This window comes from Solea senegalensis, linkage group LG20 (genome assembly GCF_019176455.1).
Source record: "Solea senegalensis isolate Sse05_10M linkage group LG20, IFAPA_SoseM_1, whole genome shotgun sequence".
NCBI classification, from domain to species: Eukaryota; Metazoa; Chordata; class Actinopteri; order Pleuronectiformes; family Soleidae; genus Solea; species Solea senegalensis.
The window spans coordinates 11033050-11049585 of record NC_058039.1 but is presented as its reverse complement, the minus strand read 5'-3'; the positions used below and the strand labels follow the sequence as shown (position 1 = coordinate 11049585).

General features: G+C 42.0%; 2 protein-coding genes across 4 annotated transcripts in view; both read left to right on the top strand.

Annotated features, from left to right (window-relative positions):
* Positions 1-2286, top strand: part of LOC122786816 (collagen alpha-2(IX) chain-like) — a 39867-nt gene extending 37581 nt beyond the window's left edge. The window contains exons 13-14 of the mRNA XM_044053312.1: positions 1653-1799; positions 2176-2286. Coding sequence (XP_043909247.1) covers positions 1653-1799; positions 2176-2286 — 258 coding nt within the window. The remainder of the gene's footprint in view (positions 1-1652; positions 1800-2175) is intronic.
* The window catches only part of LOC122786393 (forkhead box protein P1-B-like), a 52702-nt gene continuing 37821 nt past the window's right edge, over positions 1656-16536 (top strand). For 2 of the 3 annotated variants that reach the window (XM_044052675.1, XM_044052673.1), the window contains exon 1: positions 1656-1799. The gene's annotated coding sequence lies outside the window, so the exon portion shown is untranslated. Of the gene's footprint in view, positions 1800-13162; positions 13215-16536 lie in introns of those variants that run through there. The other variant, XM_044052671.1, reaches the window with a different exon arrangement.

Here is a 16536-nt window from a genome sequence, read left to right as displayed (position 1 = left end):
TGTCCTCATTAGTTGTTATACTGTGTCAGAGTTCAGAGGCTTCTTTAGTCACCTCAAGCTAATGTCGAACTTCACGATGCTGTCGTTGTAACACTCCCATGTCCCAGTTATATGAATGTTATTAGTGTTTTTGAAAATCATGACTTTTTTTTTTTACATATCAGTGGAAATTAAAAAAAACAAACCAACTTGTCAATATTCAGACTTCATCATGTGATGAATCCCCTCCTCTCCTGGTGTCACTTCTGGTAATTTCATGTTTTTATTTTTGTCCAGATTAAGTAAAATCAGTCAAGTAAATATTGCCTCGCACATGTGGGAGAGAATCTTGCTGCCTTTGTTCTTTGTTTCAATTTATACACTTTCTTTATGAGCGTACTTGCTCGCAGAAAGGGAGGGAGGGGGGGGTTCCCCTTCACAAATTTCAAAGCAGAGGACAATTAGGCATGCAGAATGAGATATGTTGCTCCAGCATCGTCTATCTTTGCACACGAGATCATGGGCAGACAGAGAGGAGGAAAATTTATGTGCTTCAAAGTTGAGCATGGTGAAATGCCAGGAGTGTGGCCTCTTTGTAGCTTGTGATCATATTTATGCTTCATGATGTCATCGGACAGCCGCGTGTTTGGGAGGGTCGGTGCGTACACCCACACACAGACCATCATACAGCTGTTCAACCCCCCAACGCTCTCTTCCCTCCCTGTGTTAAACAACTGACTGACTTTAGTGGTGCTAAGACAGATCCTCAGAGTCTTGTTTGTTCCTTCATCCATCCACAGAGCCTGTGTAGGTATTTTACTTACACAGGTTTCGCTCACACGTTGCTGTATCTGTTTTTTTCTTTTCCTTTCTCTTTTCTGAACTTGTAGATTAATTGACTGGAGAACCTTTATATATTGTCTGTATGTGAGATGAGCTGGGATATGCCCCCCTGTCTGTTTGTTTAATTGTGGGAGCAGTCGTCTGAGGAACATGGAAAGAATGAGGCCAGTTATTTACCCAGATGGTTTACTGGTGGAGGTGTGAGGCTGGCCAGCTCACTGTGGGAACACAACGCTTGCTTTTCTTGGTATCGCTGACCGTTTTCAAGACCTCTGTGTTTTTTTCCCCCCAGCTCTCTCCAGCTTTGTTTGCTCTGGATGGCATGTTTGATTATTTATCGTAAGGGAAAAGGGAGTAGCTGGAGTAATAAACATGTGACTGCACTGTATTTTGTTTTCCACTGAGAAGGCCGTGTCCTTTCACAGATATTTGAAGCAACCGTCAAGCCTTTTGTTTGCTTTCTGCTGGGGAGTTTGTCTGAGCTAAAGGAGGATCAAAAGTACTGATTAGTCTCTTTGACAATTGGTGCTTGCTGTTAGTGCATCTTATCAACAGATAAATATGTCTTCTCTCTTTGTGTGAAATTGTTTTGACATGTGATCATTGTTCCTTGTCTGTTTGTGGAGAAGATGTTAACACCAGCCTCAGCTTTATGATTCTGATTGGGAGCGTATGAATAGATTGTCTGTGATGTTTGTTATCTGTCAAAAGGCCGAGGCAATATTGATGTAACCGGAGACGTTAGCTCTGATAAATTTCATCAAGTGTGTTCTCAAGGGACTTTTTTTTCTTTTCTTGTTTAATAAAATATATTTGTGTTTCTCTATCAGGCTCTCCAAGTGGCTCGGCAGATATTCCTCCATCAGCAGCAGCAGCAGCAGCAGCAGCAGCAGCAGCCTCACTCACATCAAGTCCAGTCTCAACAAAACACTGGCAGCAAATCTCCCAAAGCCAATGACAAGCAGCAGAGTCTACAGGTACTGTAAATATGTTTATCAGAATCAGAAACCTGTTTATTTGGGCAAGATAATCACATGACTTTATGGTCGCTTAGATTCAAAAAAGATGCAATCTTTTGCAACTCTCTCACTCTCTCTCTGGAGCACATGTGCGAGAAAAGCACACAAATCACAAACAGGAAATTAAAATGAGCAGTGCAACATTTGCAGTTATTTCTGCTTGTGCATTATGTGTGATTTAGCAGCATACACACACACACACACACACACACACATGCACCAGGCACAAGCATCAGTACACAGAACATTAGCAACAGTTAGATGTAGAAATGGGTGCGGTTGTGAAATAATGGGCCAAACTGTTGTTATGATAGTTCTGGTGCACACGTATTAGGATTTGTGGTTGATCGAGGTTTCAGGTGGACTTGTTGTCGACAACTTCACTCAGTTCAGGAGGTTTAAAAGCAGGAGAAACGAGGGTGGAGAAAAGAGAGAAGTGAGATAACCGCATTCCTCCCACAGAGAAGTGAGTTTGTCCGTGTACAGGAAGCTCCATGCTTTCCCTGTTTGCCTTTCATCACACACACACACACATACAGTACACAGCAGAAATTAAAAAAAACAGGAGGCAGGTCCCTGCCACCAGCAGCAGGAGGTGCTGGTGGTAGCACCTCCTGAAGAAGCCTACTAGAGGTGTGTGAAGGCTGGGGAAAGGTAGGACAGGGTGAAGGTGTGGAGAGCTAAAGAGTCTTTAGGGACAGTCGTTTGCACTGCATTTCTGTCACAGAGTAAAAAAAAAACAAGAAACAATATTGCTCCTAGTCTGATGCAATATTTGTTATTTTCAGGCCCACTTTTCTTTGCAGAAGGTTGTTTGTGCCGTGAAATTGCAAATAACTCCGGGGCATATTTGATAATTAATACGAAGGCCCTGATCTCAATGTGCGTGTGTGTATATTTATATATAATGCTTAATACTCTTAGCATCCCATCAGGGGCCCTTTTTAATGAGCTGTTGTAGCAACCAGGTCTAATGTCAGGTTGTGGAAAAGCCTCTTTGTTGTGCAAATGTCTTCAGAATAGCTCCAGAGGATGAAATGTGACTGTGATGACCTTTCAGTTGTGTGCATATTTGTCAGGATTCAAATAAGTTGAAAGGATCAAACTAAACAGTTTCCTCAGCCTGCCAGGGAATTGTGCTGCAGAGGTCAACAGAGGGGACCCTAGCAACAGATTCCAGCGTACAGCCAGTTGTTGGTACATAGTGAAGTACGAGACCATCTCTTGCAGACAAAGACGAAATTAAAATTCTAATTTATTAATGTATACAGAGTGCTTGGCCAAGCTGTCGCTCAGCTATTGAAAAGAGAGTCGGGCCCTTTCCCCCACATCCCCTCCCCTCTCCACTCCTGCCCTGTTCTTGTGCAGAGAGCACAGTCTCACTATAGTATCTAACTAACACCATAAATTGCTCGCTCTCTAATGTTGTATGTTACATTTTGCGGGATGGAAGCGGCCGCTCTGGAAAAGCCACAGGTCCAGGCTAGTGTTTGTTTATCTCTAAATTACATATTCTGCTAATTAAACAGACCACGGCCACGCACACACAGAGTTTGATGCCAAGTGTTCATACATAAACATCAGTGTGCTGTTCTGTGTGAGGATGTATCACATGTATCGCTTTTTTTTCTCCCGACCGCTCATGGTTTTCGACTAGTGAGGCTTTTTTTCTCTCTCCCACACTTCTCTTTTCTCTCTCTCTCTCTCTCTTACACACACACACACACACACAAACAGATTTTGTGAAACACCAGAGAGTAACGGTGTCTCATCTCACTTCCTCTTTCAAGAACATATCTTAGAGGAGCCCCTCCACACGCACTACACTACGTTCACTATCTCCATCACACAGCCCGGATAATGATTCTCTGTTGAGCTGGACTGGGTCATCAAAAGACATGATCCAACAATTATGAGTCTGTGTAGTAAGCCGACACTCATAAAAACACCTGATCTGCAGAAGAGTCTCCATTCATCTCACCATTAGGCATGTGGAGCCGTGTCGAGAGACTTTTACTCATTTGGAGATATGACTCACTTTCCAATTCATTCTCATTCAAATCAAAAATAATGAAGCACAGTGTACACAGAGCATCTGAAAATATGACTCGCACAGAGTAGCAAAGAGGGAAAAAATATGAGTCAAACAAGCCTCAGAATCCTTGATCAGCATTAAATGGCTCTTGCCCCGTCCCCACCACCACCACAATCACCACTACCCGTGCACCGCCCACCCCTGCCTCTGGGTGAAGATGGCTCCGCTGCATTCTCAGCAGCCTGAAGGTGCTTTAATCAGGTGACATACAAACAGATGCTGTGCTGGCTGGAAAGCACCTAAACATATTTGACTGGTCAAAAAGCCTGTAAATTACATTGACAGAATGACACGTGTAATTAAACAAATCCATGCCACTTTTACCTTTCGCACTTCACACCTACAGTGGCACGACGACAAGAGCCAGCAACTCCCACCCCGCTAATTACCATTATCAGTGAAATGGTAGGGTTTGACTCATTAGTTCCATGTGCATTTAATTAGAGGCGGGCTGAAATTGGATTTAACTTATTACTTTTTCATGGATCACTTTCTTGTCATCACTTCAAATTGGATTGAAGCCCCAGGTAACTAATTATGCCAGCCACAGGATCAGGATTGGAGAAATAGGTAATTAGGAACAACACTGTCGGACCCTTGCTGATAGTCCACCAGCTCCAAGGTGGGAGTGGAAGCAGGGGGACTGAAGCTCACTTGTGTTGGTGCTTGCGAGCCTGGCTGGTTAACTACACATGCATCCGCCTCCTATTGTGGAGTATGTGGCATTCAGCTGGGCTGAAGATGTTGTGACAACATGGTGTCTGTTCAATCAGTGTCATGCTAAGAGAATGCTAATTTCCCATACAGAATAATGGCTGAAATTAGCCTTCAGTGGTTCAGTGTTACTTCACTGGTTGGAGACAGCATGAATGACATTTCTGTCTGTGCTGACTGAACGCATGAATGGCCAGTCTGAGGATAGGCAGGTGAATAATGTAAAAAAGTAAGGGTGGGCCCAACACCTGCTGTTCAAAGTTGTCCGCCAAACTGTGGGATAGGTTAAATAAATGCTATATTTGATTTATCTGCTAGAGCTTTGTTTCATTTTAAAGGGATAGTTCAGTGGCTTGGCCACGTGATAAGATAAGTGTTGAAAATGTATCAACACCTCGTACAACCATACAACCTTTGTATAGAATCTTAAGAACTTTGGGTTTCATTGTTTCTTGTACTTATTTTGATTATGTGATCGGCCTCTGTTGTTTAAATGATATATGCTATTAACTGCTATCTGGACAGTGGTACATTGAATATATTCACAATGTCAAAGGTACATTATATGTTATTCTTACTACACAGAGAACTGCATGATAGTGCTTTAAAACCGTGGCAGCAGACATTCTTCTTATCTTTTTTATTACTATAGCTGAAGCCACAGTCCTCACATCTTTCTTCTGCTTTCCATTTTTCTGCTTTCTCTTTGTTTCTCTCTCTCTTTTTTCACACCATAGTATACAGCCTCACAGAGGGCACCTCCAGGTCAAAAGATAATGTCTTTTCAGTTTACAGGATGAAGGCCTTTTAAGTTGTAGAGCGCCCCTCCGACGCCCCTCCTCCCTACGTTTGCTCTTCACATCCTTCATTTGTGGTCTGTTGGGGGGAAGCGTGATGTGACACAATCCAGGGGCCAAGCCTATGTCTGACAGGACAGGGAGAAGCCGTCGGCTCTCTTTCTCTCCCTCTCCTACTGTTTTTGCAGTAGGCCCATGGCATTGTCCTGACACATGTATACCACAGCGCTCCAATCTGTAAGTCATTAGAGCGCTAGGCCGAAGCCTGTCAGCTGGAGCTCAGCCAGTGCTGCAGGGCGATCCGAGGCAGCATTTCGAGGTGAATTTCCCACAGCCCAGTCAGCCAGTGGCTCAGCGTGGCACAGCAGTGGTAGCCCACTGGCGAGGTGTCAGTGAGCACAAGACTGGATTAATGTTCTGGGTTGGATGCCAAAAAGATTCTCTTTAAACGTCGGGAAACGTGGCCAAGAGAAGAGGGGTGTTTATTAAAACACTGAATAATGTTAGGAAATACTAAAGATGAAGTGAAACAGGCATTAAGAGCTGAAGATATTGGGATTCAGGACAGAGGGAATGGCGGCACACTCCTTGATCACTCAAATCAAAGCTTTCTCAGTTTTGAATTGATTCAATTAACAACTGCTTTAAGCTTGCCAAGATGAACCAGTCAGCATTCACGTCTGCAGGGAGTTTCACACAGGACAGTAGACAATCACTATCACTATTCCAAGTGTTCATAGATTGTACCTGCATTCAAACCGTTTTTGAGTGAGATGTAATTACTGGCTGCAGTTGTTTCAGCCTCTAATTAGAATATTGGAGGCTTGTTGTCACTCTCCAACTCACCATGCAATTGTCTTGACTACATTCACATTAATAGGCTGAAGTGACTCATATCCAATTTTTTTTTTCCATTGATATGACTCATATCAAATTATTTTCAGGGCGGTGTAGACACAGATGTAATTATTAGTTCAGATGTTCAAATCAGACTTGTGTCACCTCAGTATGTGGTCCGAGATCCAATACATGGCCTTGCAGCATAAGTGAGGATGGTCATATTGGAATCCACATGGCTTTTTTTTTTAACTGAGCGCACAGACTTATACAGATAAGATTAGACAGATATAAAAAATGAACGTAGTCTAACGGTTGCAAAATTGATTCGCATCGTGAAGTCAAATTCACAATTTGACCATGCAATGTCAGTCACACTGGTATCCACTCATATGTGCCGTATTTAATTGTCTATTTTCCTCGAAAATGGAACATTATATACAAAACTGACATCACGTTCTATTGAAGAAGACCAGAAACTAGCAACTGAGACCATTAACTCCTAAGGAAAGTATTTATCGACTTTATAAATTAAGTGTCAGAGGTGGGTTAATTTTACCATAGACTTCCATTCAGATGGGGTTCAGTTTGCAAACATTTCAGAGGACAGTTCCTTTCACATGAAAATCAAATTCAAGACACTTCAAATCTCATCTTAAGTAAATTAGAATTGAACAACGTGGCTGATAATGTGAATGTTTGTATCTGCATTGATCAATTGTATCTGCATTAAACAAATTCTGACTTATGAGATCATTTTGGCCTTTTATTAATTAATCCAATTTATAGTAATTTATTATGGTTGTGTACTTTCTGGTATTTTAAAACTATTTATGTAGGATTTTAGCTTGTTTTGTTCCGTTTGTCTCAGTCTTGTAGAAAGCCTATAGATAGCTTACTCACTATGTGTGGTTATGGGTTTGAGCCTACAGAGGAGACCATGTTACCTTATCGTTGTCATCATATGGTTGACAGACATCAGAAAAGTAATAAATGTAGAGCATGTAAATGAGCTTCAGATGTGCTTGTAGGTGGATTGTCTTACACTTGAGCAAAAGCTGTACTGGCTTTTTGGCTCTTTTTCAGTCTTAGTTATGCAACCAACTGTTGTTTGTATGTGCCACCATCAAATAGGTCTGACAAAGATAATACATGTGTTCATTCTTTGGAGTCAATGGTTGTTGTCCATCCGTCCATCTTCTACCGTTTTATTCTCCACATGAGGATCAATGGTTGTTGTGAGAAAGAAAAATACAGTGAAAAATCCTTGAGCTGGATTGAAGTCATCTTGAGGTCATTAAAAGGAAGGTGAATTAATTAGACCACGACCGCCTGCTGGGAAGGAAAGGTCCATGGCGGTTGCTGGTCAGCTGTAGTTGATATAGTGTCTGCGTGTGTGAAACTTTTTTCCTTGACACATGCCCATCTGAGGCAGCTTTGCAGTTGGCCGTTGTTCTCCACTATCAGCCAACTGTCAGGGCGGTGTTTCCTGGGGTCTTAGAGCCAAGCTTAGCTATCAGCTTCTAATTTTAGTTCCAGATTTAGCATGTGGACTGGAGTATGGTATTGATTAGCCTTGGTAAAACTTGATAACACAGCCACAATATCACACAATTTATTTGTTTCATCCTGAATAGCTTCTATGTATTTTCAGACTTACAGTCGTGTTGTATGTATGAGTCAAATGACGAATCTGGGTCAAAAATAACTAGTGTTCCTTACAGTAGAACTGGAGGCTGTGGTAATGCCATCCAGGGTGACTAAGTGCTTCCCTGTGGTGTTTAGAGCCGAGGACCACAGCTTCAGTTTTGCGTAGTTTAGATGTGTGCGTGATGCTCAGGAGGAGTTTGTCTCTCCGTGTTTGTAAAAAGTCTCAAGGTGATGCTGTCATGACGTCTCATTTTGCAGCATGCTACAGCTCTGAGGTGATGCGATCTGTCAGGAATGATCAACACAACACTATAAGGCCGAGGGAACCGCAGGGTCAGGCCGTCGCTTTTGCTGTTTGTTTTCCTTGTCATATTGTAAAAATGTATTATGTGAACAATATCGATTAGAACCAGGCTTGGAATAATCCTGTCAGGATGAAGTCATCCATCCCACTGCCACGCAGCCAAGTGGGGACTTGAGGCCGATGGTTGGGGGCGGGGGGGCTAGGGGTGTTGGGAGTCCTCTCCCAGCCAAGACGATGACTGTCGAACTGACTCTAGTCACAGCACTGGGAGCCACGCTTCCATTTTTAGGATCCTGTATTTATTTCAGGCCTGATGTTTCCCTTCAAGCAGTAAACCCTCTGCCCTACTCGCTCACCCACACAGACTGACACACACGCTTTGCGCGTCTCTTTAAAATGTGTTGCATCTTAGTGTCGTCCTCTGGCACTACATCTTCAAGTGCATGTTGTTTGGAGTGACTTACACGCCATTTTGCAGAGGGATGTAAGGAAGGATGGATGCACTCAGAGTCACTTTAATAAGCACTCACAGATATGCAAGGTGCTGTTGAGTCAGCATCAACTCACTATTCAGTTTCTCTTTGGGTTGGTGTCAAACACGTTTGACATTCCGGTAACAATTTGATTCGATTTTCACTTTCAGGGGAAAAAAGTAGCACCGTCTCACGCAGACAGCATGAGAAAGATTCAGAGACAGAGAGGCGTTGAGTTACGTTATTTGGAGTTGTATTTTATATTTGTGTTGTACAAGAAATATTGCTACACGAAGCATAAGCGCAGTTAATGTTTGCTGTTGTACTTAAATGTTTCCATTCGTTGTCTCCTTTGTTTGTTTTTACACAGAATTCGCAGGAAATGTTAGTCAGTGTTAAAAACAAGACGGTTGAACAAATACAGTTTGACAAGGTTACCTCAACAGTTTATTGATGTAATTACTGTCTGCCCATGGACTCTTCCTTAAAAACAAAGTTTTAAAAGAGCAACCCTTAGACATAATAAATCTTACGTAATCTCATATCAAAGCAGATTAATTACAGTATAAAATAATCATAATAACATGGGCTTATACAGTGTGTTGTTTCACATTTAGCTGACAAGTTATTTTTACCTCCCCCGCCCCTCACTTGGTCATTGTTCCCACTTTAAAAAAGAAACAAAAGCAAAACAAAGCACTGTGTATCGAGTTCATGTGTATCAATATAATCTTGACATAGATAATAAATAGATGAATCAATTCACCAAACAAGACTGAGCAGAAATTCCCCCACCTACTTGAAATCGATGTCGCCCAAATCAAGAAGTGTTCTTGTTTTGACTAAGCAAGAAAACCGCACCTGACGATGCACCCGAAACACAAGTACACAAGTACCCTTACACACTGGCTGGCACCTCACTTCACCTCAGGAAATATTTGAAAAATACAGGAGAGCCATGTGAACCATGTGCTGACTAAACGAAGTGTTTCTGTACGCTGAAATTAAAAGTAAATAACCAAACCCATATTTAACAGAGGTGACTCAGGCATGAGTTACTGTAACTCCACTCTGCTCCGAGTAATAACCTCAGTCACACGAGTATCAGTAGGCTGCAGATGTTTTAAGGTGAGTTCATTGTCCTGACATAAAAAACAACAACAACCTAAGTGACACATGTTAATGAGTCTTGAAGAATAGGGACAAAGTTCTATTGTCATATACAAAAAATATATTGTTCCACAGTTTGTTTCTGCTAAATTCCATAAATAAATGTCCTTTATCATAAATAAAAATGAGGGTTAAAAAGTAAAACAAATAAGAGTGATGAAAAAAATTGAGATCGACACAGTTTAAATCACATTTAAATCACATTTGCTATCAAATGACTCTTTTGTGCTGTTGTAAGTAACATAACCCTCTCCGTGTGTGACGTTGATTTGCTCATAATGATCCGTGGCTCTTTTCTTTCTAGCTGAACAGTATATGCAAATGTACAGTGTGTAGTGGCCAAAACATTTAATAAGTAGAATATTAGAAATTAAAAAAAACAAAAAAAACAAATTAAAAGTATTGAAACTGAAAGCTTGTGGTGGACTGGAAAACATACTTTCTACGTGTTCATTAATGATTTGTTTCTTTTGATGTACCTTAAAAGAATATAAAAAGTGAACAAAGTTGAAATATCACACATTGTGATTTCCAATGTGAGTCTAAAACAGCATTGTTGCCTTGGCAATTATATAGAGCAGCTGTTATTTATATAGGTCCCACACCTGCCCTGCTGACTCTCTTCATCAGTAAACAGAGATTTACTAGTTTACACACACACACGCACACCGGGAAACAGAGCTGTGTTTGTTTTCTCATGACAATGGTCCAGGTCACCAAAGCCTCTCAAGAAAAGGAATGAGTGTAGCTATGAATTTTCCTCCTCTTCTCTCTGCTCCTCCTCTCCCTCTTTTTCTCTGGTAGCTGTAAGACACTAGTTGGCAGTGCCAGTGCAGCTTATTCCCTGGCTGTGTGTGTGTGTGCGTGTGTGTGCGTGTGTGTGTGTGTGTGTGTGTGTGTGTGTTATGGGAGGCTTTGTAATCGGAGCTGAGTCGTTATCTTTAGCCAGAGCCGCGCTGAACACAGCTCAGGCCAGACGCAGACATTAACTCATACTTTCACTCTCACACGAGCAGGAAATGGGAGTATTTTATAATGTCATCCACTCTGTCATGAACACAATCGCTCTGTGCTCTCTGTAAACTATCACAGGGGACGCCGGTTCAAGGATATTGATGTTTCTCACAGAGCAGGAACAAAAAAAAAAAAAGGAAAAGGAAAGAAATCTATATGCCGTGGGTATCACATCGATACATATGTGTAATTATTTTACATATGGCAGGCACAGAGGCAATGGATTAGAAAGACGGTGTGTGTGAGAGGAGAAGCTTGAACTGTGTGTCTGCTAAATTTATCATGAGGCCTTTGGGAGCGTTGAAATGAGAACAGTGGCCTATTACTGCTAAGAAGGTGTTTTATTGAGAATACGCCGACATACCACCCCAGGGAGGGAGCTGGGGGAGAAGAGTGTGGCCGTAGCCTAAACCACTCTGCTGCGTGCGTGAGACGTGCACGGGGAGCAGCTGTAGACGCATGCCGGTGTGTCACTGTCGTTTTTTTTTTGTGTGAGCCATCTTCAGGGTGTCAGATTGGAAAAAAAAAAGAAGCCTTTTCTCCCACTTAATTATTCCCTATGATATGCATTGGAATTGTCACTTTTGACACTTGAGGTGTCCCAGTCAATAATTTATATAGGTCAGGCCGGCTTAGCAGAGCTCATTGTTAGTTATTAGCAGATGAGAGCAGTGGCGTGTTATGCAGGCGCTCTGTTTATTTTACCAGTGTGTTTGCGGCCTGGAATGCGTCCCATGAACATTCCTTCATCCCCGGCCAAGGGTTTATAGCTGTTGATATGAGCTGCATTTTAGAGCTGTGTTATTCAGTGTCGTGTTTATTGTTATGATAATTAACAAAGTGAGGTGTTAATCTCGCCTCTTTCCTTACCCTTTAATTCATTGTTTAAGGGGTTGCACAACTTATTGAAGCTGTAATTACTGAAAGTAGGTCTGGTGAGCATCTTCTTACTTGTTTTTGTGGCTCATGGAGGATGTAGTACAACATTTACATACAGGGAAAATTACAGTCAATGCCTAAAGGTGTTTAGTTGTTTTTTAATGTATGCCGCACATATGTACAGTGTAAATACATCAGCAGGAGGTGAGCTTTCATGCTCCTTTCTCTCTCTCCTGGTGAGTTCAGTAAGATCTCCAGTAGGTGGCAGGGTCCAGTTTTTTTTCCTCTGCTGTCTTTTCCTCTCACTGAGTGCACACGGGTGTTAAAGAGTGTGATGATATCATGACAGCTAATTGCTCTCATCGGGATGGAGTTGGATGGATTGCCTGGTAGTCGGTGTAATGCTAGCTATTAATGTAAGTGGTTTTTAGTTTCAGTCTGAGACCAGACTGTTGTTGTGTAAGTGTTTAAAAACTGGGGTAAAGTTTTTGCTGATGTGGTTAATTTCATGACCGAGTAAAAAAACAGAAAAACTATTGTCTGTGCTGTGTGTTGCAAGGAGTTGCGTGCTGTGGTGTCGGTACACACTGTAGAGATCCGTGTTGGTTTTACTGGAGGAAATTCAATGCAAAAACAAGCTGTTCTCATCAACACGTTATTTTGTCCAAAATAAAACATGTGTTATCAGCTCGGAGGAATCTCAAAGCGAGAGAGAAGTCCCAAATAAGTACAAAGTGTGTGAATTGTTTGTGCTTTTGTTGTTTCCAGCCTGTGAAATGAGTTGTGTCTTTGTTCTGCCACTGTAAACACCTCCATTTAGCAGAACAATAAAGCGGCTGATAGTGGGCCCGTTTTCTTTCTTTCCGCTGGATAACTGTGTTTACTTATCGGTTGTTTAATTAAAGGGCCTCTTTTCTTCAGACTCCCATTGTTAAACTACCACGGGCGGTGTCCCGGCACGGGTCAAAGGGTTAACAGCCGTCAACTGTGTCTTTTTTTTTCTTCCTTTCTTTTTTAACGGGCCCCTTCACAAAGGCACGGGTTCACCTGCAGCCCAGCCCACAGCTCCCTGTTGTGTGGCCCCCATTTGAATTAATTATGTTTAGAGGGCTGTTTGTGATTGGTGGAGAAGGGCGTGGTTGATTGGATAGTTTTGTATCTTGTCAGCCAGGGAGCAACCTTGCGCGTGCAATCTGTCTGTATCCTGAGGAAGGTTGGAGACTCCACAGCACAGCAGCGCTTGTTCTCAGCCTCCCTGCCTGACAGCCTGTGTGCCTCTCCCTCTCCCTACCTCTCTCTTTCTGACTCACTCACTCTCTCTCTCCCCCTCTCTCTCTCTCTCTCTCTCTTCCCCTCACTGCTGCTCTCTCCGCTCTGCTTCACTCCACACCGCGTGGCCCGGCACTCTGTTTACCCTGCCAGCTAAATGGAGTTTGTCAGGTTTGTCAATATGATTGATTTCTGTGATTTTGCCAGCTTTCTTGTGTTAAGGGAAAAAAAAAACATCACAATTTAATTTGACCGGGGGAAAAAAAAAATAGAACAAGAGGTTTATCATGTGTCTATTGTTGATGTTCTGGTTAATTTGGTCAAGCAGTTTTGTGTGAGAGGAGCTTCACTTTCCACTGACTGTTAACTAAGTCTTGTTCTGACAGGAGTCGTGTGGTGTATGTTAGGTTTTCTAGGTTAGGATGCATTGTGTGTCAGGATCAGACTGAATGGATGAGGTGCTTGTGTTTATCTGTGATCAGTGCTGTTGATTGTTGATTGTTTGTCAAGTGTTGAGCTGTCCACTTTTGGGTCTTTGAGTGCAACAGTTCCTTTTGCGTTGCTTGTTTGTCAGTTGCAGCGTGAGATGCCTGCTTGCTTCTGACGTGACTGCCATTTCGCAGTGTTTGTTGAGTTTTGTTTACTTTGCTGACAGTGAGCTAACCAGTTAAGCAGGATCCGGCTCTGTTTGAATTATGGTAAGTTCCACATAAAAGCAGTTGACAGGTTTGGTCTTCTGTGATGCATCAATATTTTTCTTGGGACATTATTTTGTTATGTAATTATAGGGCATGTGTGAGTTCATTGTAGACATTCCTATGGTAAGACATTCTAAATTCTCACATGTGGTTTTGGGTTTTGTTTGTGATGGGCGAGAAGAGTTTGGCTGGGTTGTGTATTTTGTGATGATTTGTTAAGGTAATGAAATTCTGGTCAGACTTAAACTGGCTCTCAGGCGATGGCCTGGACTAATCGTCACGCTCCTCGCGGTGTCACAGTGAATTAAGACCGAGGCTGTCGAAGCTCTATATTTGACACCATTACCACTGAAACCACGATGGAGACGTGCTGTCACTCCAAATGTCATCGCTCATGTATACAGTATCTCCCTGAAAAGTTAGTGTGTGTGTGAATGTATTTTCTACATGCCTCTGTGTGTGTGTGTGTGTGTGTGTGTGTGTCAGTGCTTTCAACAAAAGGATTGTGGAGCACATTTTGGAGGGAAAGTTGTTGTCACTCTATACTTTTTTTGTATAAACTGAAAACACTTTCAGTAGTTAGTTTTATCACTACAATGATTTTAAGCAATACCCTCATCATGCAACTTAAGAAAAGATTCATCTGTGTTCTTTGTTTGCGCTTCTTTTTCGCTGATCTTTTTTAGGGGGGGGGGTGAAATGTTTCAGCACCTTGCATCAGTGGTGGAAAATAAGTTGTCTGAACGAAAGGAGAGGTGGAGGAGAATATGAGATGGTTCAAGGAGAAGGAGGAGAGTAAAGCCGAAACAGGGCAGCGTGCACCGTAATGCTGTGCAGCTGTGCCGGGACTCGCAGTTTGGGAGAGCTGGAGTGCGAGCTGATTGGGTTGACAGTTTGTAATCAAAGTTGATTTATTGTTCATTAGTAGTGCATTAGCCCTTTCAGGCAGGGGCGTTATTTGTGCAGTGGCCTGTCAAGGCAAGGGGCTGCCAGCACCTGTCATTTCTAAACCATGACATAGGCAACCAGATATTAGCTGTGTACCCGGAGAGTTGGGGGGGGAGCAGAGGCAGAAGACAGAGCCCCACAGCTCGCTGGGATATCCTTTATTCCGGGACGGACCTCGACGGAGTAGTCAGACGAGTCTGAGAGGAGAGACGGGAATAGTTGAGCAGTGATATAGTGAGCCTCCAGCTGCTCTCTGCTGTTACTGTCTGGCTGCCTTCACTAAAACATGTTTTTACTTGAAAAAGTCTTTCATTCATTTTCTTTAAGAGTCACTACTGCTCTGAGTGTGTGTGTGTGTGTTTCAGAAAAGAAGATTAACTCACTGCCATGTGTTTCAAAGTGGTGAGCTGGTGTGATAATGATGACATTACATGGTGTTGAGCATTTTGTGGCTGAGGGTCCTTTTCACCACTCATTTTTTAAAGCTCCAAAGGGATGTGATGGTGTTGATATGTTGCCCTTAGAAAATAAAAGTGGATTTTATCTGGAATGTGTGTGGACTTGAGCCAGTAAGGAATATCCTCATTTGTTTTACTCAGTATTATAAACCTGCTGCTTACACTGAATATATTTTTCTATATAATTTAAGTAAATGGCTGTATACTTTATATGAGTCACATAACACAACAATTAAGAATGACAAGAATCAACACAATTTGTGCCCCCTCTCCTTGCTTGCCGTCATGGAAACAAGGATTAGTTTTGCCTTGCTTGTGTGCAGAGAATAGAAACAATCTGCACGAGGATGTGTCGGCCATTGTCTTTTGACTACACTTTCATTTGAAAGGGATTTTAGAGGCTGTGATCTTAATTAAATCTCAAATGAGTCAAATAATACATCAGGCGACACGCGTCGTTGCGTAACCGTTTGGGGAACTGGCAAACCATCAATTTCGAGCGATACAGTTTACGGTGACGATAGTCAGGAAAAAAAATTTGAAAACAGTGTACACGGGTGTTTTACCTTGATTTTGTAAGACAGTTTTTTAACAGCTCAATGATGTGAACTGTGGTAATGGAGGTGTGGCTTTAAAGGTCAGTAAGAGAGACTGGACATTATGTCACATGACAGGAATACGGTCAAAGACATGAGTGTTTGTTTTTGTGGGGTTTTTTTAGCACGTTTTTGGTAGGTGTTCAAATAATTGTCACTTAAAATTTACATATATGTTTATTATTAATATTTAATTTAGTTAAAATTGTGAAAATAAATCTTCTTAAATACAGGTGTCAAATTTGAAATTCTACACTAAAACATGTCGATGATGCAAAGGCTGGTGTGTCCTCAGCAGTGGTCACCTGCAGTGGTGGCTGCCTCCAGGGTGGGAAACAGCTTCCAGCGTGAAGTGAGAACTCGCTCACTTCGCCGTGCAGTTTGTTTGTATAAACCGTGACAGTGGGATCACTCCCAGTGACAAAACCCCCCTCCAAAAAAACCTCTGTTTGTTTGTAGTCTGAAAGTTAATTAAAATCCAATCTTGACTTTTGTTTTTACAGTTGCTGCAAATAACTAAAGCCTCAGCCCCTTCACACCCCCTACACCAAATATAGGACATGTAGTGTATACAGTGGATGAAGTGGAAAAATGGTGTGTGTGATTGTCCTTTTTATCTGAACTGTAAGAACTCATAAAGCAGCTCGATTGTTAATGATGAAGATGGTCCTAACACGTACAGGGATGAGCAGTTGTCTCCAGTTGTTTCTTTTTTTTCAAATTAATAATTTAACAATATGTTGTTTGTAAACATACTTTTTTTGTTAACAAGCATTTCTCAAAAATCATATGC